Below are 27,972 nucleotides of genomic sequence, written 5' to 3'. Positions count from 1 at the left end.
CTAAGTAAAGATCAAAAGTACATTTACTTAAAATGTGGGCAGAATTCAATATAAAAGGACAGCGTATTTGGAATAAAAACAATCCAAGTACAAAACACTTCTCGTCTTCAAATCCATAATTTAGAGGCGGGTCCTATTTACACCCCTCGCTCCTAGCCCGGGCTCCACCAGGCGAGAAACGCCTAAAAACCCGGCACAGGAGCCGTAAAACCTTGACGGGTCTCGTAAAAGTCACTTAATACAAAACATAATTTATGTTCCTCAGTAAGATCACACATCTTCAAAGGATGCAGAGTAACTGTCCTGTTCCCCGACTCCGCGCGGCCCGGCGGCGGCTGGAAAACGAGGTGGAGGTGGCAGCCGGGCCCCGCGGGTGCAGATCCTGGCGGCGCCGGCCCCACGGACACGGTCAGTTGAATTTATATGTAGGCTGCTGAGGAAAAGGCTTCCACACGGTGCAAAAAGCCTCCCGAGACGGCCCTTCCTCCCGTCTCACCCGCCTGCTGCTCGGCCGGCAGGGAACAGACTCCCTCCCACACCCGGGGCTCGCCCGCCTGCGCGCACCTGGGGGGGGGGGGAGAAGCTGTGCGGGTGACCGACCCCCCCAGCCCGCATCTGCACCACCCACCGGGCACAGGGCTTCAGGCTGCGTTCAGGCCACAGGGATGGAAAAGGCCCGAGCTGTCACCGCCAAGCCCCCATATCGCTTCTAAGGCCAGTCTTCTGGAAGCGACGCCCCCACCCACAGGGACCTGCGCCCGGGAGCCTGGCAGGGAGGCGCACAGGGCGCGCGGGCACCCACACCCCGCCCGAAGGATATGACTCGTAGTCCAGCGTCTGCGTGAGCACGCCCGTGAGCACGAACTCCGCGCTGTGCACGTCTGCGGGGGCAGGGCGGTGAGTGGGGCCCGAGCCCGCCGCCTCGCCGCTCCCCCCGACCTGGCCCCCCACCTGGGCCCCGACCTGGGATCCCTACCTGGCCCCCCACCTGGGCCCCTACCTGGGATCCCTACCTGGGCCCTGGGCCCCCTACCTAGGTCCCCACCTGGGCCCCCCCCTACCTGGGCCCCCCACCTGGGCCCCCCCCCTACCTGGGCCCCCCACCTGGGCTCCTACCTAGGTCCCCACCTGGCCCCCCCCTACCTAGGCCGCGGGCGAAGTAGTCCCGGCACAGGTGCAGGTCGTTCTCGCAGGAGATGAGCACGATCTCCGACAGGCTCTGCGGGGAGAGGCGGTGTCGGCGCGGGGTTGGCCCGCGGGCCAGGGGCGGGCCCCCCGCACACACCTTGTCCTGCCGGTGCTCCAGCAGCTTGCGGAAGGACGGCGGCTTGGCCAGCACCTTGCCGCCCGCGCACTCCACGATCGCCTTCATGGTGGCCAGGCTGGGGCAGATCCCGGGCGTGATGTAGAAATACTTCGCCTGGAAAGGAGGACGCGGGACACGCTCAGCGCCGACCGCGGAGCGAAGCCCGGGCTCCCGCCTCCGGGACAGCGCGGCCGCCTCCCCACGGCCCGGGGACGGGCTCAGGCGCCTCCCCACGGCCCGGCCCGGGGACGGGCTCAGGCGCCTCCCCACGGCCCGGGGACAGGGGCTCAGGCGCCTCCCCACGGCCCGGCCCGGGGACAGGGGCTCAGGCGCCTCCCCAGGGCCAGGGGACAGGGGCTCAGGCGCCTCCCCAGGGCCCGGCCCGGGGACAGGGGCTCAGGCGCCTCCCCACGGCCCCGGGACAGGGGCTCAGGCGCCTCCCCACGGCCCGGCCCGGGGACAGGGGCTCAGGCGCCTCCCCACGGCCCCGGGACAGGGGCTCAGGCGCCTCCCCACGGCCCGGGGACAGGGGCTCAGGCGCCTCCCCACGGCCCGGCCCGGGGACAGGGGCTCAGGCGCCTCCCCACGGCCCGGCCCGGGGACAGGGGCTCAGGCGCGGCCACGGCAGCTCCCAGCCCGGCGGGGAAGTGACCAGAGCCCACGCCCTGAGTGACGGGCGTGTGGCACCTGCAAGGCCGTTTTCCTGGGTTCCTGTGACCCTGATGAGCACCACACCTCACGCGACCGTCACACAGGCGGGGCCCTGCGCCCGCGGCGTCACCAGCGGGTGGAGACTCGCTTTCCTAAGGCCCTGCTCCTACCTGAGCCACAATATTCTGCTTCGTTTAAACTACTCGCTGGGAAGAAAGGAACCAAGCGTTTAGAAAAATCGGACTGTTTCGGGGACGACGCATCTCGACTCACTCCCGCCGAGCCCTCTGCACGTCTCAGCTGCCTCCTCACCGAGTGAAAGCCAGGAATCTTCCCCCATTTACTCAGCCACTCAGACCAAAACCTTCCAAACCGTTTTAGGATCCCATTTATCAAATACTTAAATGTCCTTAGCCTGGATTGCTCAGGCACACACCCAGGTAGTGTTTTCACAGGGCTCCTCTGCTCCAGCTGACAGCACGTTCAATGGCAACACTATTAACTGTTAAAGCAGAAAGAGCCACTGGCGGGCCTCCTGCCGGCCGGGTGACTCGCGACGCCCCGACCCCAGGCCCGTCACAGGGGCCGTCCCCAGCGGGTCTGTTTCTCCACATCAGCCACGGCCACACCCTGGACGCGCGGCCAGGAGGCCGGCCACGCGGTCGCACACTCCCACCGAGCACAGTCCCGTCCATGCAGACTCAATGGTTTTCCCTCTGTCACCTTGAAGAGCGGAGAGATGTGCGCCCGTTTCAAGGACTCCTCCAGGCTGAAGGAGAAAAGCACCTCGGCCTCGGCGTCCCGGAGGAGGTAGCTCTGCTCGTCTGGAAAACAGGGGAGCGCGGCTCAGGGCGGACGGCAGGGAGGCCCGGCCACCCTGGGTGTCATGTCCCACCTGCAGCGTTCCGTGTACAGATCCAAGACAGACAGACAGACATGCCCTCGCCGGGATCAGTCCCCACCTCCTCAGTGCTCCTCCCTTCGCACCCTCAGACCCAGGGAAAGAGCCCCGGCCCCGGTGACAAGCTCCAAACCCAGCCTGACCGCCTGCTGTGAAATGGCCACGTGACCCGAAGGACACTAGATTCAATTAGTTAAATGGTATCGATTTACCAAAAGCATTCCTTTTAAGTACGTGGAAGTATGTAGTAATTTATAAAGGATAGTTTTACCAAATTTTGAAGACTTCTGAGACTTTTTAATTGACTGGATTTCAGTTTTCACAATAACACTTTAAGAAGCAGCCGAGTTAAAGATCACAAATGTCCATCTTCTGATGAACACGTCTCGTGCCTTCCACAATAACCAACAGCATCGCACTGAGCTCAAAACCGGCAACAAATACACTCATCAAAGGCACGTGACAGGGAAGGGCCTAGACCCCGGTGGGCACACTGGGGACAGCCGGACACAAATCCAGGACACACGGGCCACGTCGTTTCTGCCACATGCCCTCCCCTTCCTCGTCTTTCAAAACAGCGATTTTCAACCCTTTTCATCTCATGGCACATAAAACAATTGCTAAAATTCTGCAGCACACCAAAAACGATGTAATTTTTTGCTGATCTGACAAAAGGTATCATTTTGATTGATTTACAAAAAAAAAAAAAAAAATAGTAATTACCTACCCCTTTTAGCTCTAAAGCGACTTTTTAAAAACTCAGGTGCCTGTACTTGTGTATAAGGATTTCTGGTACCAGAATTAACTAATCAGACGCAGCCTCACTATGCGGCGTGAGCAGTGAGATGCAGCTGTTACATGACCTGTAAGTTTATGGCTCAAGACGGGGCCTTCACACCAGACGGCTCCTGTGATGTTGGCTGCTGTCATTTTTTTATCTGACGATCTAAAGGAGAAGAGCTCAGTGCCCCTGACTAGTCAGGTGTTGCATGTTTTAAAAACGCTAGCGGCACACCGGTTGAACATCAATGTTTTAAAACAATTCTTTAAAATGTGAAAACCATTCTTAGCTCATAGGCTAGTCTGCTCACCCTGGGCAAGAGCCACCAGATCACAAAGAAATGCTGAAGTTTAGCAACTAGAGAAACACGAAATCAACCCTCCAGCCAACCACAGACCCTAAGGTGGGAGCAGACAGGAATGTGTAAGCACAGGAGAGATAAACACGAAGAGTTGGACAGACAGAAAGGCCTGTGGGCAGCTGAGCGGAGCACACGTGAGGCAGCTTAAGTGTGAGCTCCCAGGGCGCAGACGGAGGCGAGCCGCCTTCCGGAGACCTGCGGAGGGACCCCCAGGAAGAGCTCAATGTGGAAGATGGAGAAACCGACACTGAAAAATAAAGTCGAGATGTTTGGTGGGATGAAAATGGAGATGAATTCAGGACAGAAACTTAAAAGTCGTTTGTCATCAACGCGAAGACACCGACACTCCTGCTCACCAATGAACTTCTGGCACTTGAGGCTCTCGTCCAGCCACTCGGGCGTCACAATGTGCCGCACCACGGACACAGCCGTCAGGAACTTGACCGTGCGCGTCACCTTGCTGGCAATGAGATGCGTGCACTTGTGTGCGGACTCGGCAATGTCGCCGCCGAGAATGTAGAGCTTCTGCAGGTGACGAGACACAGAGATGGGAGTGAGCCGAGCCCACAGGCCGAGGCCCAGAGCACACGCGTCCAGTTCTCAGCCACAGAGCACGAACAGCCGGTCAAGCCCAGCCCACAGCACCGCAGGAGGGTGAAAGGCGGGATCGACAGGGCAGTTCTGACCAGTTTCACACAGATCAGGGTCAGACGCAAATTCTCCACCGGCGCCGACACCATGGCCACTCGTCTGTGAGGAGAGGTGAGCGCACCCAGAGTGTCTAAGCTGAGCCACGTGGTCAGGGGGCAGTTAACCCACAGGCTCTATTTTTAAAACGATGGCATGAAAACTGCCAAGACACAAACATGAAAAACGGTCTCTTGCACTGGCCAGTGGGACTCAGTGGTTAGAGCGTTGGCTGCGCACAGAAGGGTCTCGGGTTCGATTCTGGTCAAGGGCAGGCCCCTGGGTTGCAGGTTTTATTCCCGACCCCAGTCAGAGCAAGTGCGGGAGGCAACCAAGGCATGTTTCTCTCTCCCCACTTCTTCCCCTCCCCTCTCTCTAAAAAAATCAATGAAAAAAATATCCTCGGGGCAGGATTAACAACAAAAAGGTCTCAATAACTGCACTGAATTTTAAAAGTAAAAAAACAAAGAAATTATACTAAATTTATAATAGTAGCATTTACAATTGTTTCTTTTCCTTAAAAACAATGACAAGTGAAATGCATGAACACAACGCAGGTCAGCTTGGACTCCAGCCAGCCCCCCACGAAAACCGTGAAAACCGTGGCCCCACAGCCCTCATGCAGGTATCTCAGAGAGTTCATGTGAAATTTTGTAAAAACACACAGCCCCCACCTGGCCCCGACCAGGAAACTACCCGTGAGTCGACGGGGGTCCCGAGCAGGGGCCGGGGAGGACTGTCCCTCTCACCGGGACGGGCGTCTTTATGGAAGTGGCCTCGGCAGCCGTGACCGTGCGAGCGGCTGTGGTCTCACCCAGCCCACTTCCCCCGAGGGGAGCGCGAGGGCCTGGGGGGGCCGGGCCGTGTAACCACCGCTCCCTCCCAACTCCTGCAAATGCTTCTCAGCAGACAGACAGACAGACAGGACGGGCCAGCACAGCGGCGCAGGGGACAGGGCGCACGGTCACCTTGACGTACTGCTGGACCTGCGCAGGCTCGAAGCCCGTGAACAGCACGGCAGGCGCCAGCTCCGGCGCTAGCTTCTTCGTGGGCGGCGGGATGTCTTCAATCCTACAGAGAGAACAGAGCAGATGCGGGCTTCGGGCTTCGTTGTTTACCTGCAGGATCCCCTTCAGCTGCGTGGTTTTCCTCACGGACAGCCGGGAGCTACCCGCCCGTTCTCCCGCCACAGGACCCACCGCAGGGCAGGACCGGCCCCCACGGCTCACAGAGCCGCCTCTGCCCACGGGTCCCCTGCCCCCCCGTCCCAACTAACTTTTCTTCTTAATTGGCTTTAAAGAGAAGGTGACCACTCAGGCTGGCCCCACCCGCCGGTGTCCCGTGGACCCTGCCCAGGGGAGTCAGCTAGAGCGGGTGCCCCCGACAGGCTGGCCCGGCCCCCGCCCACCCCCGACACCAGCAGCACAAACAGGCTGTGACCCAGGCACACACTTTAAACCACAGCCTTTTAATTTCCTTAAATTTTTCAAATCCCATTTTTAGCTTATATTCAATTGAGACAGTCTAGGCAAAAAAACACACAAGTTTATTCGTAGCATTTTGATGACAGTCTTAAAAATATAACCATGTAATTCATGTTCTACTACAAAACTCCGTGATTCACACGCCGTGTGGCTGTGGGAGGGGAGAGGGACGCTGAGCAGGGAGAAAAGGCGAGAGACTGACAGGGCAGGCAGCCAAGCAGTTAAGCTGTGCACCCCGGGGACGGTCTGGAAGCAGAGTTTTCTACAGTCACGGAGGCGACCCCCTGCCTGGGGCCCACCCCTGCTGCGCCTGAGGACCCGCCCTGGCTGAGGGTGCCGCCCTGCTGTCCCCCCCCCCCCCCCCGTCCTGCCACCCACCACGCAGCACGTGGCTGTCTCCCACCCCCCAACCCCCCGGGTGCCCAGGGTTGGGTTCCACCGCACCCGGGGTGCTGGAAGGGAGCTGCTTAAAGAAAAGATTCAATTGGGGGTTTTTAATAAGAAAGAAAAAAAAAACAGCCTATTTACCATCTACCTCCGGCAATAAAGTGAGAAATATCACAGGCGGGTTGTGAGGCAGCAAGAAGACCCTCTTAAACCCTAGCACCCCGAAAACACCAGGAGCCCCCAGTACCTGTGACAGCCCAGAGTGAGGGGCGGCCCATACCTGGCTCTCTTGGAACAGGGCTGGACGCTCGAGACTTCGTTCTGCTTCGGTTTGGGGGGTGGTCTTACAGCCTGGAACTGAAACAGGGTTCACTTCAATGACTCCCCAGTAATGCAGGGGCTCCAAGAAACCTGTGCCAATCAGGCAAAGACCTCACATCTAAGGACAGGCTCCCCCACACTCACCTCTAAGGACAGGCTCCCCCACACTCACCTCTAAGGACAGGCTCCCCCACACTCACCTCTAAGGACAGGCTCCCCCACACTCATCTCTAAGGACAGGCTCCCCCACACTCACCTTTAAGGACAGGCTCCCCCACACTCACCTCTAAGGACAGGCTCCCCCACACTCACCTCTAAGGACAGGCTCCCCCACACTCCTCTCTAAGGGCAGGCTCCCCCACACTCATCACCAAGGGTACCCCCCCGTCACAGTTGGCGGCAGCCCGGGATGCAGCACAAACACCACGAGCCAGCAGCAAGCGACTCCGAGAACCTAAATCCTGTCACCTCCTATTGCTCCTCAGAAATTTCCCATTTTCATTTCAAGTACCTCCTCTTGCACCCCAATGTGGAATTTGGAAAACATACTCCATGCAATTACACCCTTAAAAAATACAAACCGTCTTCCTGAGCCAGAACCGTCCCCTCTGAGGGTTCGCAGACATCACAGGACAATCGGATCCGCAGCATTCCCGACAGGCCACATGCGGGAACCGCCAGTCCCTGGCCCACTGAGCAGGGCCACGGGGAAGGGGGCCCCGGTCCCGGCACGGTGTCCCCCACACGTGGCCCCTGACCTCGGCTACTGCCCTGCCCACCCGTGTTCATGTCCCAAACACAAGGCTTCTTCCAAACGACACTTTGATTTACTATCTGAAGCGACTGCCCCTCGACCTTACTGGTCACCTCAGCTGACCACAGGCTCCATTTCCTGAACATCGCGCTGACCTGGACACCCACACACACGGGCTACGGGAGAGACGCGGATCCTCCAGCCCCAGACTCGGGCTTCTCCAGAATCCGCAGGAAGACCCGACTCCTTCTTACAAGAAAATGACTCTCGAGTCTCGGCTTCCCTAGGCCAGATTCAGTGCCCAAACCCACTCGCTGGCGGCGGGACAGCAGCAGGCGAGGGGCCAGCAGCGGCAGCCTGGCCCTGAGCCGCTCAGCCTCTAGCCAGGGACGAACCCGGACCTGACCCAGCTCGGAACAAGCGGCGAGGTCTGGGAGGGGAGCTCTGGCCACCGTGTCTCCAGCTCCACCATAAAAGCCTCCGTAACCTTTCCTTTGTCCGTGTGAATCAGAACGTCTGCTTTGCTGACCTGTCCGAGCTGCTCGGTGTTATTAAAGTCAGTGACTAGTACAAGCCGAGAGGACACAGGGAGCACGCGGTCACAGCAGGAGGCGGCGGCCAGCAGCCACGGGCTCCCTGCTCCGATCACGCCGGGGCACCGACCACTGAAAAACAGGCCTGGGTGGCACCTGGTCGTCCTGGTGACAGTACTGTCCTCGGGTAGTGGGTGACACAGCACAAACCCTCCGCTGATGGAACACAGTGGAAACCAGACAGGACACGGAGTCCATCGTGAAGACACAGGGCGAGGCACCTGCTAACACGTCTGTAACCTCAACCTTCAAATCCCACTTCCACCAACAGCGAGGACACTGCCTCTCAGCAACGTAAACGGGGCCAACCAACGGGGAGGGGCCCCGTGAGGAATTACTGAAACGGTCACGTGGGAAACAGCCTGAGAAAAACCCACCACTGTTCCACCCACAGCACCTCCCAGGTGGGAGCCAGACGCCCTGCACGCACGGGGCCACCAACAGCTGAGCCCTCGAGACGGGACCCACTGGGACGCGAGGAAAACGTGTCGTCGCCAGAGGCCAGGCCCTGCAGTTCTCGCTGCCACCTGGAGCAAGCTGTGTGTCTAGGGCTGCGCTGGCTCCCACGGCGCGGCCACGGGCCCAGCAGAGCCGGATGGGTGTCCCCTCCCACCCGCACCCTGAGCCACCGCACTCTCCCCAGCACCACCCGCTCGGACAGCAGGGGGACACTGCACGCTCATGACAGGTCGGGACGCAGCCTCCTACACTGGCCATGCTGACAGGCTACCGAGGGTTTAAAGGCAAATATCCCGAATGCCCTTTGTACCCCAGCAGCAGCCAGCGGGGCGGCGACGTGACCTACCGACAGCATCTCTGCAGACACCTTCAGCGGGACTCTCCACGCGTCTAGAGAGAGAAACACGTCCTTTTACCACGACACACGTTCAAACAGGAAGGCCTCTGGGGGAGCGTTTCTGGGGTGGCGACCCCAGGCACGGGGCTCGCTGACAGGTCATGAGGACGAATGTAGGACAGTGACTGAGCCACAGTCTTCCCGTCCGGGGAGGGAGGGCGGGTGCTCCCAGGACAGCGCTCACTGTCCAGCCCACTGCACGCGTCCCACACGAGGTCACACTGGGGACACAGCACCACTGTCAGAGCAGAGGCCCCCCGTCCCACAGGGGAGCCCGCAAGTGTGGGACGGAAGGAGGCGGGAAGTGCGGGGGGCAGGCGGGAAGGCTGCAGGAGGTGTGGGGAGCGGGCGGGAAGCAGAACTGACTAGACCACGGCGAGAACGCAGAAAGGGGCGGCACGGGGTCGCTCTGTCTGAGTGCCATCTGCTCACCCAGGAGATTCATCACGAGGTGCTGGGTCGGGGCAAACGGGTCGGGCAGACTGAAGGCCGTGTAGCGGCTGTACTGGATCTGCCGCAGGGCCTCGAAGTTCCCCAGCAAGATGTCCCCGAGCCACTGGGCGTTCACGCAGGGGATCCGCCACTCTTTGGCTTTCTCATACTTTAAACCCGTTGGCCTTTTTGGGTGGAGAGAACACATCTATGAAATGTTAGAGTTGTCTACTATTCAAATGTGTCTTTATTTTCAACAAAAACTGGTAAAAAATATTCTCATTTGTCAGAAATGGCGGGGCCGTCCCAACAAAGTTAAGGGGGAGCCCTGGCTGGTCGGGAGGTGTCCCTTCAAGGTCACCCTGGATCCTGAGACACCACCCACTGTCCCTACATCTTCCTTGTTCCTGTCACCCACGTAACTCACATCTCACTAACTTAATCTCCAAGTGCCCTATGGCCATGTCTGCAAAAGTTATAATGAACGTCTCCGCCATTCTCATAACAGACTCCGACTTCCACACTCACGTTCCCACTACACAACCGTCATCTATTAGAGACACAGAGCTGTGCAGCCAACCACGCCCGTGTGGGAGCCACGCTATGTGTGAGCCACGCGTCGTGAGCCACGCGCTGAGTTTGAGGTGACCCGGGCCTCACAGCCACACTTACTCTTTGCAGATGAGGACTGTGTTGCTGCGGCACAGGTAGCCTGTGTATTTGGCACCTGCCAGGTAGGCCATTAGCTTCAGGTCGTCTCTGTCACCGTCCACAAATCCGGTCACAGAAATAATCTAAGTGGAGAAGAGCAAACACAGTAAAATGCAACTTACTGCAGGGGCTCTTTCTCTCCGTTTCAGGTGCTTTCTGTGGACACGTCCATTTCCTCTCTGACACTATGGGGGGCACCTGGGCGTGGAGTATCAGCCGGTTCTCCTCTCCCCTCACTGGCACGTTCTGAGCGACGGCCAGAGAGGACCCACAACCTCTGATCAAGTCCTGCTGGTGCAAGACCTGGGCTTATCTCAGGACTGCAAACAGTGTCACAGATTCCGAAGAATCAGGCGAACACCTCCTGTGTGCGGCAGGCGCTGACTTGGGGCCCAAGACTGATCCCGAAGGGGAAAGACAGACGTTGGCCTTACGTGCTGGGAGCAGGGCTTGCCCCCGGGGGGGAAGGCCACGGGGAAGTGCAGGGCGCGGTGGGGGGGCAGCATCTTCTTCCTTTTCAGCACGGTGTTGAGCCAGTGGGCAGTGACACAGCGCTTCCGCTCCCGGACGGCCTGCGACACAGAATGGGGTGTGTGCAAGGGTCCCTGCAGGACACAGGGAACTGCAAGGTGGCCTGTGACACAGGACAGGTTCCCTGCAGGATGCACAAGACTGCAAGGTGGCCTGTGACACAGGACAGGGTCCTTGCGAGGGTCCCCGCAGGGTGCACGGAACTGCAATGTGGCCTATGACACAGGGCAGGGTCCCTGTGAGGGTCCCTGCAGGGTGCACAACACTGCAAGGTGGCAACGCTACATCCCACACTGGAAGTAAAGGAACCCCATGACGTTTAGCTCTCAGTGCACTAAAGGAACAAACTGATTTTAATATTATGTGAAATGTCACCAACAAACATGAGAGAGCCTGACATGGGGGATGAAAGCAACAAATCTCATCATAACCTGGGAAGTGACTTCACAGAATAGGGAACATTTACGATCATGAAGATTAAACTCCCCACAGGAACACAGAGGGGCCCCCACACTGATGAGGGAACGGGACTGCCGCCTACAGTGGCCACAGGCAAAGCCCACGAGTATGTCTGCACTGTGGGGTTGGTGGTCAGGAAACGCTCCACTCCCAGAGACCGGCTTCCCGGAGGCCATCTGTCGCGCACGCACTAACGGGTCTGGCACAAATAAGAGCATCTCTAAGAAAAGAGACGGGAGCTCTGGGACGTGTGCGCCCGGCCAGGCTCTGCGGACAGTCCCTCAGGGGCAGGACGTCCCAGTCCCAGTGCCACCCGCTACGTACTCGCAGCCACTCGGAGCCTGAGTGGAGGGAGGTCCGCTCACCCTTAGCACCCCCGGGCCCTTTCTCTCACCTCAAAGACATAGAAGCCTGGTGTCCACAGTTACCTACCCACCAAGGTCAATGAAAACTGCTTGTGGAGGCAGACAAGTCCTCCCCCAACCCGGTCGCTTACGACCCAGGTGCGGCTGCAGGACCCACCTGTGCAAACATCCCGCTGACCTGGCTCTCGCAGAGCAGGTGCGTGCAGCGGCTGGAGAGTGCGGGGTCCACGGTGCCGCCGTGCGCCTGGATTATCTGCGTGCACAGGACGGGGCACGGTTATAACGTTACACCACACGTCTCTTCTAAGAACGCATCGTATAATTTCCCCAAAGTATAAAGACACGTGTCAGTGGCGTTCATGGACACGCCACCGAGCACCGGCATGAGAACGGACCCCACACTCAGGCTGAACTTCCGGGGGGGGCTGGCTCCCCTTAGGCTTCCTCGCCCTCTGTCTAGAAACGACCCTCCAGTTGTGAGCTACTTTCTGTAACAAGGCTCGTGCCTTCACCTGGTTCCCAAACTGCCATTATTCAGAGTAATCTCTGAACCTTACGGCTTCCGTGACACGGCACAGGGACAAGGGGACAGGACCCGGCCTTTGCCTCCCCGCCCCCCGTCCCCGCACCCCGTGTGCACTCTCCCACGGCCCCTCCCTTTCCACAGCCACATGCAGCCTCTGCTGCTGGCCTTGAAGGGTGCGCTCGGGCGTCATCTCCGCCACAGACCTTCCTTCACCTCCCGCCTCCCGCCCCACAGGCTGGCGTCCTCCTGGGACCTGTGCCGGGGGCTCGCCCTGCACCTCCTGACGGTCTCCTAGCTGTCTGTAAACGGGGCTGTTCCCTCTGCTTGTCTGTTCGTATGTGCTAGGTCCTGCCACACACCCGGGCCCCACAGGGGTCTGAACACACCCTGCTCACAGGGGAGCTAATTCAACATCTAGAGCCACTTAAACTCATTTGTTTAAAAACTTTTTCACTCAGTCCTGATCTGTGGCATTGCAAGAGAAGTGCTTACTTTTTGTTTTCTTTAAAGGCCACCACACAAAACAGTAAGTAAATGGACCACAGCCCACACCTGGACCGGTGGACCGTGGTCTCGTCTCACCCGGAGCCGGGACTTTCTATCTCTCGCCTCTGCAAACAGAGCGATGAAGGCAGAGAAGCTGACGGTCCCTATTCCCTGCCACCAAACACCTGACCTGACCCCCATACCCCAGTTAAGTACAAGTAAGTTGCGCCCCATAGAATCCCAGCGCTGAAAAGAACCCTAAGCATGACTGAGTCCAACACTGTCCCCGCACAGCTAAGCAAACTGGAGCCCAGAAAAGTGATCTGCCCGAGGCCAGAGAGTGTTAAGAACAAAACCCAAAACACACTCAGAACACAGGACGAGCATCTCAGGAGGCAGCCAAGGAGTGACGCTGGGAAAGGAAAACCTGCGGGTGCAGAGCTCACCCTTTTCCAGGTGGCCAGCAGCTGTTTGTCGGACATCTGCTCGGGGTAATCCGCGATGGCAAACACACACCCCAGCAAGAAGCCTTCTTCGGGGACTGGAACAGAATTGAACCAGAAAAAGAAACTCAGAGCCCCGTGAGATGTGAACAGAAACTTAAGGAGCCCGTCCCGCGGGGGTCGGTCTGAGCTTAGGAAGTTAGTGCTGTGACCAAGCTGTATCTACCGACAGCAGTGTGCGCGGGGACACCGCACACGCACTGGCCTGTCTGTAGATGACTGACAAGTGGAGCCAGCATGGCTCACGCCTGGCACTGACCGCCCGGAGCTGGTCCCCGTGGCAGCGTGACGTTCCAGGGACGCCAACGCCCACGTCAACGTCTGACGTTCCAACACCGGAGACGGTGCCTGCTCCCGTCACACTCTATCCTTTCTCGGGCCCGAGGGTCACGGCCCCATTTTGCTGGAATTATCTGGGCATGGACCCTTGCCCGCCCTCAAACACTCTCCAGCATTTATGCAGGTGCAAGGCTTTCGGGAGAAAGAAAAACATCCGTGTTACTGACTCTCCACTGCAGGGTCGTGTCCAAAGAGCTGGGGTGGCGGCTGCGGCTGGTGCGGCTGGTGCGGCTGGTGGGGCACGTGGGGCAGGTGCGGCTGGTGCGGCTGGTGCGGCTGAGGCGGCTGGTGCTGCAGGGGCTGGGGGGGCGGGGCCTGGTGCTGCAGGGCCTGCGGCGTCTGGCCCAGGTGCTGGGCCGCGTGCGTCTGCATCTGCTGCTGCTGGTGGTGCAGGCGCTGCAGCTGCTGCTGCTGTAACTGCGCCAGCTGGTGCTGCTGCAGCTGGTGCAGCTGCTGCTGCAGGGCCTGCTGCTGCTGCAAGGGCTGGAGCTGCTGCGGGCGGTGCTGCTGCGGCTGCGGGAACGGGTGCGGAGGGACTGGCTGGGGCTGCGGGAAGGGGTGCGGCGGCTGGGGCGGGATCTGCGGCGGCTGGAGCTGCATGATCTGCTGGGGCGGCAGGTGCAGGACGGGGTGCTGCGACGGCTGCGGGGGCAGCTGCGGATCCGGAGTCACCTTCACCTGGCTGAACAGCACGGCGCTGGCGCTGGCGTGGCCCTGCTGGCTGTGATTCGCCTGCTGCTCCATGTGTTTCGTAGGCGCTGAGAGGGACTGTAAGATCTAGAACAGAAAGGGGCAAAGTCACGCACGGGCCCCGGAAGGCACTAACACCAACTAGGAGGAACAGCGTCTCTTACATCAGGGGCGGGGAGCCCTCTTCCTGCCGAGGGCCACTGGGACACTTACAGCATCATTCACGTCCACACAGAATCGTCAACTTAACAATCAGCTATGGGAAAAGCTCCTAGATTCACTGAATTTCAAATCCAGCCTGCGGCTGCCTTGGCAGGGCCGGATGCAATGATTTCGCGGGCCTGACGTTCCCCACCCGTCTTACATGGTCCTTTAATACTCAGCTAACCGGCAATAAGTAAGCAGCAGACCAGTGGAAGCCTCCCGAACAACACTGCACTTTTCTTTTGTGTTTATTAAAAAGCATCAGAGCCCAGCCAGGGTGGCCCACTTGGTAGAGCACTGTCCTTGCACCCAGAGGTCACAGGTTCAATTCCCAGTCAGGGCACATGCCCAGGTTGCAGGCTTGATCCCCAGCGAGCGGTACCCAAGAGGCAGCCGACCGCTGCTGCTATTTCTCATTGATGTCTCCCTCTCTCTCTCCCTTCTTCTCTAAAATAAATTTAAATATATATTTTTATTAAAAAAACCCATCACCTTCAATAGAGCAAGTGAAGTCACCCAGGAGTTAAAACTGCGCCCATAGAGAAAGTTACAGGGCTGAAGTGGACAAACATAAAACCCCACGTGGCGATGTGTTTACAGGGCACAGCCTGACGGGCAGCAAAAGCCACGCAGGTGCTGCAGGGCACAGCCTGCTCGCCCCCACCCCAGACCTTCCCTAACAGCGATGCTCAGGCACCCAGCCAAACTTGGCCTCCACCTCGCCTCCTTCCCACAGCTGCCGACTAAGATAGGGGTCCCGTGAGAGTCGGGCATGAGCCCCCCACCACCAGTGACAGCACCGGGGGGAGCCTCCCCAGATGGCAGCTCCATCAGGGCCACCAGCCTCTCCTCTACGGCCACCCTGCTCCGGGCACTGGCACCGAGGGGCAGAGCACCCACCGCAGCGGGCTTCTTTAAAGGGTCAACGTTCCAGAACGGGAGCCCTCAGCCTCCCCCACCACACCCTGCAGCTCTGAGATGGACGCTTGCTTCAGACCAGGGGGAAGCCCTCGGGCCAGCTCTCCCTCGGTTCCCACTGCCCGCCTGCCTCGCAATGACAGGCGGCAGCTGAGGGCCCCGGGGGGGTCGGGGGCAGCTGACCGTCCTCTGGATAAAACCACGAGCTCATGGTCCACTTCTTATGGTCCATGGGAACCAGAAACAGTTTACTGAAAGTCAGCACAACTTAACCCTAATCAAAGCAAACTTGTCTTTTAAAATTAACTCTAGAAGTTCAATTTTAACGTAAACCAGAGCCACACACAAATGTCACGTGTTTTAATGCTATCTTCCACTTAAAGAGACTCCGAAACGTGAAGGTTCTGCAACTTGCAAGGGGAAAGCTCCAGATTTAGTGACGAGATGATGGGGGTTAAAACTGAAATAAGTCAAACTCCAGAGCTGGGGCCTGTTTGAAATGACCTCACAGATGAAACTCCTCCAAAAGGAGATTCTCTGCTTCAAACGCTTGCCCGCCGAGCTCTCGACAGAAAACTTTAAACAAATACGTGAGCAGCAGGACAGCTGGCTCTTCCCCAGGCCTACGGGTGTCACCAGCACCCAGCGCGGGAGGGAATGAGCCCGCACAGTCCACGCCCCCCCGGCAGCGCTCTGGAGCCTGACATTTCCACAAAAAGGCAGGAGGGCAGGGGGAGACCCTGCACGTGTCTGCAGGTCAGCCGTGAGCGCAACCCGGCCACTGGTCAGGTTATCACTCCACAGCTCAGGCTTTTATTTCGTACGTACGTTTTCACCCTCAGAAGTAAGCCCGTGTTGGTAACTGATGGGTGATGAGTGCCGTCTGGCACAATGGAAAGGGTCGAACCGGGGGCTGCCCCGCCATGCGCCCTGCACCCCAACCCCAGCTTCCCAAACGAGCTTATGTCAAGAGGGCCAGCAGGAGGCCTGGAGCTGGAGGCCAGCCTCTCTCCTCTCTGACTTCCCAGCGCGGCCAGGACTGGCGGGGGCCTCGTGCAGGGGCGGCCGAGACCTGGGGGGCTCGGGGGGCTGGGGGATGAGCGGGACATGGGGGCGAGCGCCCCGCGGGCCGGCGGCGGAGGGACCCCTCTGAGAACACGCAGCACTCACAGGGCGTCCGACCCTTGCCGGCCTCGGGCGGAGGGCGCGTCAGTCCTGAGGAACTGCAGGAAAACGCTCTTCACGGCTACACCCTGACCTGCCACCCTGCAAACAGCGATGTCCACGACCGTCACAACTTCCCCTGGTAGCTGCCAGTCTCTATTTAAGTCACTTAACACCGAAGGCGTTATGATACATGCCACGTGGCTCCTAACTGTTAGAAATCTGCAGTTTAAACAGGATTTTGATGGTTAGCTGTTTCCCCAGCTCCCGGTCCAGTTTTACACTGAACCTGTCTTGTTCTGTAACGTGTCAGGAACTCTCCCTTACACGCAGCAGCAGCGTCCTAAAGCTCTGACATCGCCCAGAGCCTCAGAAAGCCTCTCCGCAGCCGGCTTCCGGCGTCACACCTGCGCAGTGCTGGGCGCGCCTCCCACGTCCCCTCAGGGCAGGCGCCCCGCGGGCGAGCTCACCCCCTAAGGGCAGAGACGTGCCCAACTCTCTGCTGAAGTCACCCACTTCATTTCAAATGACATCACTTCATCTCTACGTCCAAATACAAATTCAGAGAACTTGGGGTTCAAACCAAGATCCCCTGAATTTGAAGATACGTTTCCGTTTGACTTTACACGGACGGCCTCCACCCGCAATCCCTCCACGACGCGAAGGGTGGAAATCGCACTTCTGAGCACCAGGGGCTCCACACAGGACACTGGGTCCTCACACCCGCCCCGAGGACGCCCCTCGAGGCGCACACCGCTGCCTGTGGGGACAGGTCCCCTGGGACGGGCAGGGCGCCTCTCCAGACCAGCCCCCCTCCCCCCTTGCCCCCATCCCAGTGACCCATCACCCAGGCGACGGCCCGGTCCCCTGCCCCAGGCTGCCTCTGACCATGGCTCCGCTCTCCCGGAAGACCCTGTGCTGGGACCGCTGTGCGACTGTCCCACCACCCCCCGGCCTGTGCGGGCGCCCACGGCCCCAAGCACCAAACAGGGGTCCCGTCTCCTCCCCTTCACCTCCAGCTCAGATGCCGTCTGGACAGCGGGCCCTGCTCCTCAGCCCTCGGCCACCCACTCCCTGGGCACAGGTGGTGAGGGACAGAGGGACGGACGACAGACGGGGTGCGGGAACCTCACTGAGGGAGCTGCTGGTTCCAAAGGGGCAGCAGGGGCTCAGCCATGAGGACGTCTAAGCCCCACTCACCCCCCACTCGCCCTCCCACATCCCCCACTCGCCCCCCCACATCCCCCACTCGGGCCAGAAACCCTCTCTTCAGGAAGAATCTCATGATTTGGGCAAATAAGTAACATTTTTAAAAACTATTTGGACCCAACTGCATGTGTCAGGCAGAGTGTGACCCGTCAGCAAATCCACCACACCCCCAAAATCACTACTCAAACTCGCCGAGCTCCCAGCACACACCTGCTTCCGTCCCCACCGGGCCGGGATCCCAGGTGTGCATCCCAGGTGTGCATGCCGGCTGTGTGCTGGGCGTGGTCGCCATGGTCACCAACCGAAGCTGGGCTCTAGCCAGGGGGGCAACACCGTCCTCCAGAGTCTCTATCAGCTGTTCCAAAACCCTCTGCTCTCCTCAAATCCCTGACTCCCCCTCCTGCCTCACTCCCACCGGACTATGGAGCCCGCCCCCCCAGGCCCCAGAGAACCATGTCCTGTCACTACTCGGGGCTCGGCCCGCGGGAGGGAGGAGAGGACATGTTTTACGCAGGTCTGACCAATAGAGACCAAACCACCATCATCACAGCTGTCGTCCCGCGATTTCTAACAGGACGCGTGCACCTGGCCCCCAACCCGAGCCCCGGGTCCTCCTCACGTGGGCCACGCGGACCCTCCGGCAGGGCCTGGGCGTCTTCCCAGCCCTCGCTCCCTCCCCTGAGTTCGGGTCTCGCTTTCTTTTCTTACAACACAGTGAATTCACGCACCCGGGATGAACAGTCCAGCACAGGGAGTGTCAGCAACACTGTCCTAACTACGGACGGTGTCGGACGGTTACTGGACGTGTCGGGGGATCACTGTGTGAAGCACGTGGCTGCAACCAATACAAAACCACACTGCAAGTAAACTGTCAGGAAAGAAACTAAATTTAGAGGCAGACTCACGTGCGCCACGTTGGAGGGCCGGCCCATCTGCTGGATGTCCGCGCTGTTGGTGATGTTCCTCAGCGTCCGCACGGCGGGGCTCCAGGCCGCCAGCATCTCCGGCCGCTCTGAGCTCTGGAGGCTGGGCCCCGCGGCCATCAGGCCCCCGCGGCCATCGGGAGGCAGGATGCCCCCGGGCACGGGCGGCACGTTGGCACACAGGTTGATGAGGCCGGGCTCCTTGCCCGCGGGCAGCCTGCGCTTCGCCGCCGCCACCTGGGGGACTTCCGCGGGCGTCCAGTTCAGGTTCCTCTCCTGTTTCTCGGGGGACGAGTCTGAGGAATCGTCGAACATCAGCTCCCCCTTGGCCTTCTCGGGGTTCGACTTGGGCGAGAACTGCTGGTCGCCCGACGGGGACCCCTCCCGCGAGCTGGCCGGGCTCGACTTGTCGTCGGTGCTGCCCTCGGGGGAGTCGCGCTCCTGTTCCTCCCCCGCCTCCTCCTCCTCGTAGACGATCAGGCGGGGGTGATAGGGCGCTTCCTCCTTTCTGCTTTTCTCCGCCACGCAGTCCAACACCCAGTCGGGGGTCACGATTCTGATGCTCGCCCGCCGCAGGGCGCAGGAGTACTTCTCCTAGGAGAGGGCACAGCCGCAGAGCGGTCAGCCCGGCCCAGCCCCGGCTCCCGCGGCTCCGTCAGGGCCCCTCCCGCGCGCTCCTCTCCTCGGAGGACAGGCCCAGGTGAGCCCCGTCCCAGTGACCCCAGGAACTCACACCTGCGACAGTAGGCTCATCAAAGATTTTGTTTAAAATTAACTTTCATGAAGGATGTTACAGATACAAGAGCCGAGCTGGGAACCCCAGGGACCGTTCTCCACGCAGGAAGGGACGTGCTGGGTTCCCACGTCCTTGCTGTGCGCGGGTTGCAAGCGCGGTCGGGCGCTGTCCGCATTTCCCCAAGGCCCCGGGGAGGCGCTGCTGACGTGCAGTGGCCGGGCCCACCTGGGGGAGCCAACCCCCAGGCCACCAGTGTTCGGGGATGGGAGCCCTGTGGCTTCTCCGTCTCGATTACACAAGAAGTCACCAAACGCGGGCTTGTGATTATATTCGGGACAAGGCCTTTAAAAACTGTGGCTAAAAACGTATCTTTTCACAGATGAAAATGAACTGAAGTTCTACTGGACTTGAAGGAACCTCTGCAGGTGCAAAACACTTTCCTATTTTCTCCATGAAATAGACCCAATTTTCTCTGTACTTGGACGTCCCGCCAGGCTCCAAATAAAGTTTACAATCCCCTCCCGTCCTCTGTGGGAGGACGCTCGGTGTAAGTGACGTCAGCAACCCTAACCAGCGGGGACGGGTGGAATCGAGTGATTAACGTAAAAGCAGCCAAAGACGGACGCGACTCCCGGACACGACAGGCGACATAAAGGACACGCACAGGAGGCGCTTACCCCCTTGGGCTCCGGGACGACCAGGTGCGTGCACTTCTTGTTGAGGCTCAGCTGGCAGGCGCCGCCGTAGAAGGTGAGCAGGGCCCACAGGGCGCTCCGGTCTTCAGGGGACACCTGGCGAGTAGAAACCGGGCGCCCGTCACACAGTTGGTCTGGGCTTGTCTGTCTGTCCACTTTATCATTAAAACACATCGTGACGCCTGGCCGGGCGTAGCTAAGCAGTTGAGAGTCGACCTATGAACCAGGAGGTCAGGGTTCGATTCCCAGTCAGGGCACAGGCCTGGGTTACAGGCTGGGTCCCCAGCAGGGGGCGAGCAGGAGGCGGCCGATCCATGACTCTCATCATTGATGTTTCTCTCTCCATCTCCCTTCCTCTCTCTAAAACCAATATAAACATATTTAAATAAAAGAAAATTCTCTTTATTTCTGACTTTCCCTTGTCATCTTATAATTTCAAATTTACTATCTTTTCATTTTCAAGTTTTAGATCTGGGCAACTCTTTAGATTAGAAAGACGATGTCACCCAGCAAAACAACATGTTAAAACAAAGTGTGAATATCCACGTGACTGTGTGTTACACGGTCGTACTGAACGTGCGGCTCGGCAAACGGCTTCTCTACGCTTCATGTATGAACAGGTCCCAGTCCTGCCACACGGCCTAACACGGGGGGCACTGCATGCGGCTTCTTACCTGAGACAAGCAGGCGGTGACTCCAAAAAAGGTCTGACAGGACTCGGGAGAAAAGCCGCTTACTCTGGAGGAGTTATTAAGATTCCAATGCGGTGAGATCAGCGCCTCCTGTATTTCAATAACAGACCCCCCTCCCATCCACTAACAGAAGAGATGGACCCAAGGTGGCCAGCGTGCAGGTAACCGGGAGAGAGGAGGTAACACACAGGGGGAGCCTGCCTGCAGGGAGCCCTGCAGACCCCAACCTCGTGCCTCCAGGCCTATTGCCACGCTCCTGCCTGGGCCCAGGGACCCCCAGCTTCCAAGTACTTGACAAAGCAGGAACAAGGGAAGGCCGGGGGGCGTGGCCCCGAGTCCCTCTCTGACCCTGCAGCCTCTCCAGGACGGGCCAGTGAGCGCTGGAAGACAAGGCCTTCCGAAGGGCCCTGCCTGATCCACACAGCACTGACCTCATCTGCAGAAGGACCCCCACGTCCAGTCTTCCTTACCTATGTTCATAAAGAAAACAAACTCCCCCAAACAAATCCAAAACCCCAAGTCTTTTAACCCTCTAGAATGTGGATGAGACATCCAGGATTTCTAAGCTGGACTTGCTCAAGCTCTGCAGGTCATCCAAGAACTTCCTGTCCACTGAGGTCCCTGTGAACCCTTAATGCAGAAAGACGCCCTCCATCCGCGTTGATTCGATAGTAACAAGTGCATCCCCAAGATCGTCCTGGCCCAGCGCAGAACAGAGTGGGCTGCGTGGCGTCACCTCCCGCCCGGGCCTACAAGTTCAACAGCATGACCTCAGGCGCCCTTAAGTCTCCAAATCCAGTTCTGCCCAAGTGACTCTCTGAGGAAGGGAGCCGCGCACTTTCAGGTGACGCAGGAGCCAGAGGCCTAGAGGATGAGCCGGGGCCTCGGGCCTGACAGCTGGCCCAGCTCAGGGGGACCCGCGTGCCAGTCACACCCGGGGGCTGAGGGGCAGGCTCGAGGTCTCGTCCACCCTCTGGGGCAGCGCCCAGCCCAGGCAGGGGCTCTGCTGTACTGAACTAGCAAACCTCCACCAGCGTAGTGAGAGTGACAATGATGCTATCGGGCTGACACGTTCTCGTGGCCCTGTCCCTGTCTAGTCTTCAAACTATTCACCATTTGGCTCAAGGAGACTTTAAAACTATCCATCTAACTAGACATCTCGTAAACTGAGGTTGGGAGGAGCAGGGCCCGGAGCCGAGACAGCCACGGCCGCAGGACACGGATCAGGACGCAGGACGGGAGGCGGCAGGGACAGGGTGCACACAACACAATTCCCGCCCTGAACCCACTTCCCGCCCAGGAACTGTGGCTTCGGGCCTCAATTCTCCTCCCCCTTCCTTCCCCAAAAAGGATACGGCAGGAGGGCTCCGCACTGCACCGACAGGACCACCCAGGACGGCTGCAGAGAGAAGGGGGCTCGGTCACGGAGGGTCAACTCACCATCAGAACGACATCACGCTGCCAGTGCTGCCTCTGGAGACTAAAGGCTGGGCCGTAAAGGACCACGCGGCACCCAGGCCTCAGGGCCAAAGGCTGGCTGTGAACGCCCCAAGAGAAAAGCCCAAAATTACGCACAAAAATGTAATTCCAGCCCTGGCCGGTGTGGCTCAGTTGGTTCAGCATCACCCCCTACACCAAAAGGTCACAGGTTCGATTCCCCGTCAGGGCACGTGCCCGGGCTGCAGGCTCCGTCCTGGTGGGTGGGTGCATTGTGGGGGCAACCAATCGATGTTTCTCTCTCTCCTTCCTCCTCCCTTCCTCTCTCTCTAAAGTCAATAAATATGTATTTTTTTAAAAACTTAACTCCAGCCCAGCTGGGCGTGGCTCAGCGGCTGAGCATCGACCTGGGATCCAGGCGATCGGGGTTCGATTCCTGGTCAGGGCACATGCCCAGGTTGTGGGTTTGATCAATGACTCTCTCATCATTGATGTTTCTGTCTCTCTCTCTCTCTCCCTCTCCTTTTCTCTCTCTGAAATCAATAAAGATATATTTTAAAAAATAAATAAAATAAAAACTTAACTCCACGTTTACACACATATCACCAGGCCAGCTAGAGACTCTGACCTCCCAACTGAGGGCCACCCTGCCCCTCCCCGGCCAGCGTGGACCAGCCCCCTCCTAAGTCCTTCCTGATCCTGAGTCCAGTCGGGCCTCAGCTCAGTCTCTTCCGTGAGGCCGGACAGGTACAAGGTCAGTAAACCATAGGAGGTGATTCTTTATGAATTCTAAAATGCAGACTAACTATAAAATCCTGGGTTAATCACCACATTTTGCGGTAACCAATATTTTTTAAAAATCATCTTACCCTACGCTTTTATATTTAACTTTGAGAATTATAAGAATCACCATCCTGATGACTCTGCTTCACGAAATCTCTATATAAAATCCCAGCAATGCCCGTTTAGCCAGCGGCTTCCAGAAACTTCCGCCAGCTGAAACGCACATACTCACGCTTCAGTTCCCTCGGCAGACAGTTACTGAGACCCCACTCTGTGGCAGGGACGGTGAGGCCCCGGCTACGACGCGAGGAACGGACACGCAGCCGCTCTCGGGCGACCGGCGTCTGAGCTAACGACCCTCACAGCTTCTGCTGCTGCCTCAGGACAGCCAAGTGCCCTCGTCCCTTTTGTAGGCGACACCAACTTTTCAGCATAAGTTTACCCTCTGCAAACAGTGTAGGAACATCCAACACTTTATAAAAGAGAGACCGGCTCTCCTCGGGATAATTACTGCACGGACATGCGATCATTTTGCCAGATTCTGGGCCAACGTGCCGGGTAAGGAATGAGCGGGAAGAAACCCCGTCCAGAGCACGGTCACGTCATCTGACTCTAGTCGCGTTCCCGGGAATCAGGAACCTGTGCAGTGACCCTGGCTTTGACCCCTGCACTCAGACGCCCTCAGGCAGCCGAGCCATTCCCAGCAGCAGCCCTAGAGCTGCTCAGAGCCTCTCGGCTGCCCAGTGCTTCTGGGCATCCCTGTCAGTGTCCCGAGGGTTCTCGGAGCCAGGGCAATGCCGTATCACAGGACTAGGGGGCAATGGGGGACAGCAGAGAGGGACAGCTGTGAAGGGGGTTCACGGGCTGCAGGGGGGCCCCGGAAGGAAGCCAACTCTCGGAAAGGACCCTCATGACTCAGTCTGTGTCTAGGGTGGTTGGTCACAGGGACTCCAGCCCGGGTGTCGCTGAGAGCTTCTCGCTGAAGGGCGCGCATTGCTCACTCCTGCCTTCTCCTCCTTCCCGCCTTGGTTTGGGCAAGTTAGACATAAATGTAAACATCCCGGCTTACGTACATGTACGTTATAAATCAGGGGTATCACCCACATACAAGTGCCATTTCAGGGGGTGGCACAAAACACCTGCTACCGACCTTCACGACAGGTAAGTCAAAGACCTCGCGGGCCTCCCCGACCTCCGGGTTGTCCCCGTCCTCCGAGATGATGTGTGAGGCCAGTGCGTTGTAGGACACTTCCTTAGCCTTCCCAGCCTTGAGGAGCTGGATCACCTTAAGAGAAACCACGCACGTTAAAAAGGAAAACGCTATGTTTCGCTCTCGGGTTACAGACTAGTGTGAACGACGGACACTCTGAAGAAAAGCGCACCACGTCCCCACACACCTCTTACTGAGTCTTAGTCACGGAAACATTTGGGGACAATCAAAAGCAGCAACTCTTGGTTCACAGACCGAGTAGGGAGGTACCGTGAGCCAGGTGCCACACAGGGTCCCTGAGCTGAGGGCAGCACCGACGGACACCCGGGATGCAGCCCCGCGCAGGGTGTTCGCCGCCAGTGGGAAAGGACCGGGAGGGACACAGCAGGTTCCCGACTGGACACCACAGGACCTGAACTCTGGCCCGTGCTAAACCTGGTCCCATGGCATGTCCTTTCGCTGCAGGTCCGAGAGCCTATCGAGGACATTGAGGACTCACTGGACCTGAGCAGATCCTTGTGAATTTAAGGGAATTAGCGAGGCAAAAACATGCTGCGCCGTGGGGAGGGCCACGCTCACACGGGGCTGGTGAGCAAGGATGGCTCTGCACGCGCTTTCTTCTGTGCTACGCAACTTTATTCTGAAATAAAATACAGGGTGTCCCGGGAAGACAGGAGGATCTTAAGCAGGTAAGTCACGATCAGGTTTTGCAGAAAGGTGACTGTCAGTGTCAGAGACTGGACTGGGACAGCTGCACGACCGGGCCAGCCGACCTGGGAGGAGCGGCTGCAATAACCAAGTGATGGGACAGGTATGTGACCTGAAGGAACGTCGCCAGGGGTAGGAAGAAGACATGGGTGAGAGACCTAGCAGGAGGTGGTGACTTCAGTGACTGCAAGGGGTGTAGGTGCAGGAGGAAAGAATAAAGTAAGTGCTGGGAACCACGGGGACCAACCCGGAGGCCAGAGCACAGGGCGGAGCAGGGGCGGGGCAAGAAGGAAGTTTCCTTTAGGCCCCGCCCTGCTGCAGGTGCCTAAGCAAGATCTAGAGACATCCAGCAAGATCTCGTTAGAGACCCAGGTCCCGCTGCTGGGGGTCCTCAGCAGGTGAGAGAGGGCCGGGCTCTGGGAGTGCAGGAGGGGATCAGAGACCTCGGACCAGGGAGGCAGGTGCAGCTCCAGGGCCACCACCCACAAGGGGGTGAATTTGGTGCCCACACAGCTGAGTTTGCCCACAAGTGGGACAACCTCTGTAGGATATTTTACTGACCACCAACAGAACTGGAGCAGATGCCAATATTTGTTTAATGAACGAAAGTACCACAGACACACGAGCCACAGACCAGCTCACTTTCTTTAGGCCCCGGACCTTCAAGCGCCCAACCTGTCTCAGTCTGTTTCTTTATCACCCTCCAGTCTGCTCTGGATCCTACTGCCCTGAGTCCGGAGATGTCATCCTCTCCCCGCTGCCTACAAACCACCAAGTCACCCGTGTCCCACATACTCGCACATGCCCAGCACAGACCCATGCCCTGGCCCTCCTCTGCTTCCTTTCACCGCCTGGTTTCTTAAAACTACAGGCAGCCTTTTGGTCTCCACATCCTCGCTTCCCACTCGCTCTTCAACTCACGGCCGCCCGGACTCTCCCAGCGGCATCACTGCCGACGCTTACAGGGCTCATGTGGACTCTGAGGACGCCCGAGGCGCTGGCCTGTCCAGTCCCCATGCTGCCAATCCCTGCCTCACAGACGCGCCTCGGCTCACTCTGCTCCATACACAACCACCCGACATCTCCCAGACACACAGATGCCGACTCTCCTCAGCACACAGCCCACCAGGACCCACCGGAGGCGACACCTACGCTGAAACATCTCAGTGGTGCCTTCCCGGGCACCCCCAGCACCTGGCACCTGCTACAGCGTCCTCAGGTGTGTGACCTGCTCTGCCCACCGCCACCCAGGAGACCCACCTCTCCGTTACACCTGTGCCCAGTGGGATGCCTGACATGCACTAGGTGTTCAACGGGTCCACTTTCTGAGTCCCCACTGATAGGACTCAGACAATCAGCCGTTCTGGCTCTAAGCTTTTTAGAAAACAAACTGTTGCAGATCCAAGTGGTTTGTGAAGGACATTTCTAAGCACTTAGGTTTGACTTATAGTTGAGCAACTACGGTCTGACATCAGCTGGTTCTGGGTTTTAAGTAGCATTGGGTTCGAGTCCCTTTGGAGAGCCTGGTCCTAATATGAGATGGGGGGCTGGCGGGAGGGGGGAGGAAAGAGAGGGGTTAGAGGACAGGCAGTTATCAGCACTGGGAAAAGTAACCGCTGCTACAGGCCTGCATTCTCTCTCCCTGGGGTCAGAACCTGTTTCTGTCCACATTCAAAGCCAAAGTCTCTTCCCCCTACAGGTGCAGAGGGAGGGTCACCGGGGGGCACCCGGGGGGAGTCTGGTTCCAAAGACACCCGTGCACAGCCCCTAGGAGGCCAAGGCCACTGGGCCTTCCTGCCAGCCTTCCTTCCATGCCAACCGCGTGCACTCTCCCCGCGCCCCAGCCTGGGCTCACCAGGCGCCTAAAGCGTAAAGGGAGAGGGGGTGTCAGAAGCTGAACCCGAAGGGGCTCTGCAGCTAGGACCCTGCCTGCACCGGGGCGAGCACTCGGGAGAGGCTCGGGGAGACCCACAGCGGCCTCTGGCACGGCGCAGCCCACGGGACAGCTTCAAAGGCTGAGCTCTGCGGTGCCACCGGGTCCCCTCCGCATTCACCGGGTCATTCGCCCCAAGCCGGCGGCGGAGCTGGACCGCGCCGGCGCTGCAGGGCGCGCGCCTCGGTGCACCCCGATGACAGGTGCACCCCGAGGACAGCCGGGGCTGCCGGCGACGCCCCGCCCCGCTCCCCCCCCCCCGCCCGGCGGACCCGCAGCTCCGGGAGCCAGGCTCCGGGGCCAGAGCCCGCAGCGCGGAGACGCGCGGGTCCCATTCCCGCCCGCGAGGGGGCGGGAAGCGCGCTCCAGGGGCGGGGGCTTCAAGGTCCGGCGACGGGGCGGCGACCAGCGGCGCCAGGCCCCAGGAGGACTCGGGGACACGAGCGAGAGGAGCTCGGGCGCTGACCGCCACCCACGTGCTCTCCCCCCGCCCGGGCGCACCCGAGGGTCCCGCAGACGCGCCCTCCGTCCCCTCCCGGGGTGGCGCAGACCCGCCCCCGGGTCCCCTCCCGGCGCCGGCAGACACCCCGGGTCCCCCACGAGGGCTGGCAGACACCCCGGGTCCCTCCCGAGGGCCCAGCAGACACCCCGGGTCCCCCCCCCGGGCGCGGGCCCCAGGCCTGCTCGGCGCCAGGCGGCCCGGCCTCCGCGCAGCAGCCGGGGGACCGGGCGCGGGCCCCGACGACCTGCGGCCGAGCGCGCGCCCGCGGCGGGAGCGGGGCCGGGCCGGGGACGCGGCGGGCGGCGCGGTACCTGCGGGTCGAGGTCGCCCACCGCGTAGTACTTGACCTCCCGGAACATGTCCTCGGGAACCTGGGGCGCCTGGTCCGCCATGGTGGCGGCGGCCTGGGGGCTCGGCGGCGGCTCCCGCCCCGGCCCGCGGGCCAAGTCCCCTGCGGCGCGGCCCGGCCGGTGCTGCGAGTCGGCCCCGCTCCCCCGCCCTCCGGCCCCGCCCGCGCGGAGCCCCCAGCGCGGGAGCCGCGCGCGCCTGCGGGACGCACCATCCGCGGGCCGCCGGGGGGGGGCCGAGGGGCGGGCGGCCGGCCCCACACCGCCCGGCGCCCCCGCTGCGACCCGCGGGTCGGGGAACACGGCCTCCGCGCAGTCCGCTCCCGGGACAGGGCGCCCCGTGGGCGCCGCTCCCCCGCCAGCGGGCCCCGGGACGCGGGGACACGC

At 59.7% G+C, this 27,972-nt stretch overlaps 1 protein-coding gene across 2 annotated transcripts; it reads right to left on the bottom strand.

The window, feature by feature from the left end:
* Positions 1 to 27,714, bottom strand: PAXIP1 (PAX interacting protein 1). Of its 2 annotated transcripts, none has more exons than XM_081147137.1 (21): positions 27,550 to 27,714; positions 24,036 to 24,170; positions 22,021 to 22,064; positions 20,648 to 20,711; positions 19,956 to 20,069; positions 18,525 to 19,136; positions 13,602 to 14,211; positions 13,039 to 13,133; positions 11,738 to 11,833; positions 10,660 to 10,797; positions 10,187 to 10,308; positions 9,515 to 9,699; positions 9,032 to 9,075; positions 6,839 to 6,915; positions 5,656 to 5,758; positions 4,357 to 4,525; positions 2,681 to 2,781; positions 1,286 to 1,420; positions 1,144 to 1,219; positions 824 to 881; positions 1 to 430 (listed from the first exon to the last, which is right to left on the bottom strand). In XM_081147137.1, the coding sequence occupies exons 1-21, from the start codon at positions 27,628 to 27,630 to the stop codon at positions 271 to 273; spliced, it is 3,219 nt and encodes a 1,072-aa protein (XP_081003263.1). In that variant the 5' UTR covers positions 27,631 to 27,714; the 3' UTR covers positions 1 to 270. The 2 variants fall into 2 exon arrangements, with proteins under 2 accessions (XP_081003263.1, XP_081003262.1); XM_081147136.1 differs by having other exon boundaries at positions 316 to 426; positions 822 to 881; positions 27,550 to 27,705.
* Between the last annotated feature and the right edge of the window lie 258 nt (positions 27,715 to 27,972).

Source organism: Miniopterus schreibersii (genome assembly GCF_964146895.1).
Source record: "Miniopterus schreibersii genome assembly, chromosome: 9".
In the NCBI taxonomy this organism is placed as follows: domain Eukaryota; kingdom Metazoa; phylum Chordata; class Mammalia; order Chiroptera; family Miniopteridae; genus Miniopterus; species Miniopterus schreibersii.
This window is presented reverse-complemented; position numbering and strand designations above follow the sequence as displayed.